The 6,125-nt window shown below is 44.2% G+C and overlaps 1 protein-coding gene across 4 annotated transcripts in view; it reads right to left on the bottom strand.

Annotated features, from left to right (window-relative positions):
- The window catches only part of LOC123092973 (GDP-mannose transporter GONST3), a 3,838-nt gene extending 1,754 nt beyond the window's left edge, over nt 1-2,084 (bottom strand). The window contains exons 1-2 of one of the 4 annotated variants that reach the window (XM_044514843.1): nt 1,697-2,083; nt 756-839 (exon numbers count right to left, since the gene is read on the bottom strand). In XM_044514843.1, the coding sequence (XP_044370778.1) occupies nt 756-785 (30 nt within the window). In that variant the 5' untranslated portion in view covers nt 786-839; nt 1,697-2,083. Of the gene's footprint in view, nt 1-755; nt 1,109-1,202; nt 1,476-1,696 lie in introns of those variants that run through there. The other 3 variants (XM_044514844.1, XM_044514845.1, XM_044514842.1) reach the window with 3 other exon arrangements.
- Nucleotides 2,085-6,125: the final 4,041 nt, after the last annotated feature.

Genomic DNA, 6,125 nt, shown 5'->3' with positions numbered 1-6,125 from the left:
CACCTATACTCTATCCTGCCCCTGGATCTGGGTCTTGAATCAGATTCCATACATAATTTGTACAAGGTGAGTGAACATTAGTAGTTCTGATGAACATAATTATCTGCTTTACTTCTAAAACCCAGTAACTCGTGCAACTGAAAAGAATCAACATATTTTTGCTGAATTTAAGGTGGCATTGACTTTGAACGAACAATCTCTCTTTGAGGATGCACCTATTTGCGAACGCCATATATTTCAGAGAAAAAATAGTTCAAAGGCATGATCCATAAGGTACAAGCAACCAAAGCTGATTTTCTGAACCCAAGAAAAAAAGTGATGATTGAATGATCCTGACAAATATGGAGAAACTTTACAGACGGGACACCTCGACTTTCTAATTGTGCACTTCCTATAATTGTCTCTAGCAAACAATCGTCCTCTTATATATTGCTATAAAGTACAAAACTACTCCTTAGAAATTGATCTAATTGTGCTGACTGTGCACCTCCATATGTTCTCCTTTGATCTTCAGCAAACTTTTGAGGTTAATCATGGTAAAGACTCGAGCAGGTCAAGGCCGAAACCAAAAAAGGAAACAGACAAGTACTATAACAGGTTTCAGCTTCCAAGAAAAGGGTCAAAGGAAGAAGAGGAAACAATAGCAGCACTAAGAAAGAAACACTTCATGAAAGATCTAGTAGCATATCAACCATGCCAACCAAGAAACAATTTCATCAGAACTGAAGAAAAACCAAGCGAAGAAGAAGCAATACCTGGAACCGGCCAACCCGAGCAGGAGCCATGATCCCGAGCCCAAATCCAACAACAGCAAGCGCTCTAGCAACGAAGCATGTATCCTTTTAAACAAAGCCGAGGGTCAGGGCTTAAGGTGGCAAAGGAGGAACGAAGACCAGTATGCAACAACCACCTAGGCTAAGCTAAGGCCAATCAGCTAATAAGCTCTCATATAAGGTGGCCACACACAACGATCCATTTGCCCACGACGGCCATGTTCGGCATGTGAGTCAAACATGGTAGGAGCACGTCACAAGCGCCTCAGCCAGTGGCCATCAGATCGGAGAACGGGTAAGAAAATTGTGCAAGAATATTCAGCACAACACCTAAGCGGTTTGGCCAAGTCAATCAAGACGTGGTCGCAATCATGCAACGTGCTAGCCAGTTGCCCACAAGGAAACAAAATTAGCATAGCGACGCATTACCTCAGGAAGACAGGGAAGCTTCTTCCCCCCACCCCGCGCAGCCAGTGGGGAGAGGCGAACTCAACTGGAAGAAGAGATGCCCCTCAACCACCGCGACGTGACAGCCCCGCCCCTATGCCTCCAAGACGCAAGTTAAAAAAGTGGCTGCAGGCACACGGGGTGTTCGCTCGCTATCTGCTGACGAGGGCCTCGCGATCGAGCCAGCTAAACCGACTGCTGCGACGCGCCATGATTATGATTGAAGCGCTGGAGTTAGTCGCTGAAACATGCATACATGTGACGGCAGCAATGGCATCAAATGATTCGGAGAGGAGGAACTCGAGATCGTTAGGTGGAGGCAAGCCGCCGGTCAGGACCACGGAATATCCACTACAGTTTTCAGCGGCTTCGTGGCGAAGCGGAACACGTCGCGACTGTAACCACCAGGCAAGATCGAGTTTGAGATTCAGAAGGGGGACGGGGATGGGAAGAGAACCTCGCCGGAGGCGGCTCACCTTCGTTTGTGGTCGAAGTCACATGCTCCGCTCCTGGACGGGTCCGCCGGCGGTCGAGGAGGGAGAGCGGGTGGAGGGGTCGAGCGAAGAGCGGGGGTGCTGCCGACTGAACCGCGGGGTGGTGGCGTGGCGATTTATCGAGGGGTTCGGGTGATGCTTTTGAGACGGCGCTCGCCGGATCTGGACGCTGGGGAGGGTCAACGAGGGATCGCCTCGAGTGATTGGGCGCGCGATCGCGTGGGGTTTGGGATTTGGAGCGGGGGTGCACCGAACGGGAAGGAAGTGATTCCGGGGAATGGGGATGAAGCCAGCTCCGACTTCTGACCCGGGAGAGGCGGGAAGGAGCAGATCTCGAGGCGCTCGTTTGGCTCGACCGTAGCGACGAACGGCAGGACGGCCGAACCGGCCGCCCGGCGGGGACCGGGATGCCGTCTCTGTTCATTTTTTATTGCCTTCCGTTTCAGCTTCGGCACGAGGGAGATCCGCCGGATCTCGTGCCCGAGCCGCGCAAGCGCAACCACGCCGAGCCACCTTCCAATCAAGCAATGTTAACTGTTCAGCGAGTCATCAACTCCAAATAGCTCCCTCGAAAAGCTTTCCGTAAAAGCCGTTTCACGGGATATCTGCATAATTTTGTGGAAATTATCTTATTATTACTACTTTTTTTTAGTTTTCGTAGTCATCATTCTCTAGTTTTTTTCCCCATTAAACTAGGTATGTGCCCATGCGTTGTAATAGGGCCAAATATTTTTTTAACATGATAAGATGATCATACAGGGCATATCTTGATGCAAAGCAAATAGAAAAAAAAATTAAGATTGTGTATTGGCTATAGAATACATATTTTTTAGCTATTTTTTAGAACCGATAAAATAGGTATGTGTCCACGATTAATATGATTTATTGGGTTACCAAATATAAGAGACTGATTGATACTTATATTTGCTTATATGAGGCGTGAGTTTATTGCTATTTATTGGGTTACTAAAGATAGGTATCAGGTTTTACCAAAGATAGGCATATGGGGCGTGAATTTATTGATAATTATTTGGTTTATTGTTGTTAGGGCATATCCCTCTCTAGTTGGTTTTTGTGTTGATGACAATGCGCTTTACGGATTGATCATGTGCATCAAGCATTTCATATATTATTATATGTGACACAAGACGGTTTATTTCCCACTATGATAGAAAGAGCAAAGACGGTTTATTTCTAGCGTTTCTTTTCGTTTGATTTGAGTCATAGGAAAATCGTACTATTAAGAGCAAGTTCTTTTTCTGTCTTCTAGAATAAGCCGGAATAAGCTGCCCCCAGCCAGCTTATTCTAAAATCCCAAGAACAAGTAGGCTTCTAATAAAATAATTGTGGTTAGGCTTCTATAATAAACTGGGTAGGGAGAGGGAAGGGGAAAAGGAAAGGGGGGCGCGGCCCCTCCCCTAGTCCAATTCGGACTCCCTATGGGAGGGGGGCGCGACCACCCCTTGTGGGCTGCCTCCCCTCTCTCCTATGGCCCATGTTGGCCCAACAATTCCTCGGGGGGTTCCGGTAACCTCATGGTACTCCGAAAAACATCTGAAACTTCCCGAAACCATTCCGGTGTCCGAACATAACCTTCCAACATATCAATATTTACCTCTCAACCATTTCGAGACTCCTTGTCATGTCCATGATCTCATCTGGGACTCCGAACAACCTTCGGTCACCAAAACACATAACTCATATAATACCAATCATCATTGAACGTTAAGCGTGCGGACCCTACGGGTCCGAGAACTATGTAGACATGACTGAGACACCTCTTTGGTTAATAACGAATAGCGGAACCTGGATGCTCATATTGGTTTCCACATATTCTATGAAGATCTTTATCGGTCGAACCGCAATGTCAATATAGCTATTCCCTTTGTCATCGGTATGTTACTTGCCTGAGATTCGATCGTCCGTATCTTGATACCTAGTTCAATCTCGTTACCGGCCAGTCTCTTTACTCATTCCGTAGTGCATCATGTCGTAACTAACTCATCAGTCACATTGCTTGCAAGGCTTCATATGATGTGCATTACCGAGAGGGCCCAGAGATACCTCTCCGATACTCGAAGTGACAAATCCTAATCTCGATCTATGCCAACCCAACAAACACCTTCGGAGATACCTGTAGAGCATCTTTATAATCACCCAGTTACGTTGTGACGTTTGATAGCACAAAAGGCATTCCTAAGGTGTCCGGGAGTTGCATAATCTCATAGTCGGAGGAATATATATTTGACACGAAGAAAGCAGTAGCAATAAAACTGAATGATCAATATGCTAAGCTAATGGATGGGTCTTGTCCATCACATCATTCCACTAATGATGTGATCCCGTTATCAAATGACAACTCATTTCCATGTCTAGGAAACTTAACCATCTTTGATCAACGAGCTAGTCTAGTAGAGGCATACTAGGGACACATTGTTTTGTCTATGTATTCACACATGTATCAAGTTTCCGGTTAATACGATTCTAGCATGAATAATAAACATTTATCATGAATAAGGAAATATAAAAAAACAACTTTATTATTGCCTCTAGGGCATATTTCCTTCAGTATCCCACTTGCACTAGAGTCAATAATGTAGATTACATTGTAATGAATCTAACACCCACGGAGTCTTGGTGATGATCATGTTTTGCTCGTGGAAGAGACTTAGTTAATGAGTCTGCAACATTCAGATCCATATGTATTTTGAAAATCTCTATGTCTCCCTCCTTCACCAAATCTCGGATGGAGTTGAAGTGTCTCTTGATGTGTTTGGTCTTTTTGTGAAATCTGGATTCCTTCGCCAAGGCTATTGCTCCAGTATTGTCGCAAAAGATTTTCATTGGACCCGGTGGACTAGGTATTACACCTAGATCGGGTATGAACTCCTTCATCTAGACTCCTTCATTTGCTGCTTCTGAAGCAGCTATGTAGTTTTCTTCACACATAGATCCCGCCACGACGCTCTATTTGGAACTGCACCAACTAACAACTCCACCATTCAATAAAAATACGTATTCGGATTGTGACTTAGAGTCATCCAGATCAGTGTGAAAGCTAGCATCGACGTAACCATTTACGACAAGCTCTTTGTCACCTTCATAAACAAGAAACATATCCCTAGTCCTTTTCTGGTACTTTAGGATGTTCTTGACCGCTGTCTAGTGATCCACTCCTGGATTACTTTGGTACCTCCCTGATAAACTTATAGCAAGGCACACACCAGGTCCGGTACATAGCATAGCATACATGATAGAACCTATGGCTGAAGCATAGGGAATGACTTTCATTTTCTCTCTATCTTCTGCAGTGGTCGGGCATTGAGTCTAACTCAACTTCACACCTTGTAACACAGGCAAGAACCCTTTCTTTGACTGATCCATTTTGAACTTCTTCAAAACTTTATCAAGGTATGTGCTTTGTGAAAGTCCTATCAAGCGACTTGATCTATCTCTATAGATCTTGATGCCCAATATGTAAGCAGCTTCACCAAGGTCTTTCATTGAAAAACTCTTATTCAAGTATCCTTTTATGCTATTCAGAAATTCTATATCATTTCCAATCAACAATATGTCATCCACATATAATATTAAAAATGCTATAGAGCTCCCACTCACTTTCCTGTAAATACAGGCTTCTCCAAAAGTATGTATAAAACCATATGCTTTGATCACCTCATCAAAGCGTATATTCCAACTCCGAGATGCTTGCACCAGTCCATAAATGGATCGCTGGAGCTTGCACACTTTGTTAGCACCTTTAGGATCGATAAAACCTTCTGGTTGCATCATATACAACTCTTCTTTAAGGAATCCATTAAGAAATGCAGTTTTGACGTCCATTTGCCAGATTTCATAATCATAAAATGCGGCAATTGCTAACATGATTCGGACATACTTAAGCATCGCTATGGGTGAGAATCATAGTCAACTCCTTGAACTTGTCGAAAACCGTTTGCAAAAAGTCGAGCTTTATAGACAGTAACATTACCATCAGCGTTAGTCTTCTTCTTGAAGATACATTTATTCTCTATGGGTCGCCGATCATCGGGCAGATCCACCAAAGTCCACACTTTGTTCTCATACATGGATCCTATCTCAGATTTCATGGCCTCAAGCCATTTATCAGAATTTGGGCTCATCATAGCTTCTTCATAGTTCATAGGTTCGTCTGGTGCGAATCGTGATCTGCCAGACCTACGAGGTTCTGTAGCAACTTGATCTGTAGTTTCATGATCTTTATCGTTAACTTCCTCTCTAGTTGGTGTAGGCATCACATGAACATATTTCTCGGATGAGCTACTTTCCAAATTGAGAGCAGGTAGAATTACCTCATCAGGTTCTACTTTCGTCCCACTCACTTCTTTCGAGAGAAACTCCTTCTCTAGAAAGGTTCCGTTCTTAGCAACAA

Source organism: Triticum aestivum, chromosome 4B, assembly GCF_018294505.1.
Source record: "Triticum aestivum cultivar Chinese Spring chromosome 4B, IWGSC CS RefSeq v2.1, whole genome shotgun sequence".
NCBI lineage: Eukaryota > Viridiplantae > Streptophyta > Magnoliopsida > Poales > Poaceae > Triticum > Triticum aestivum.
This window is presented reverse-complemented; position numbering and strand designations above follow the sequence as displayed.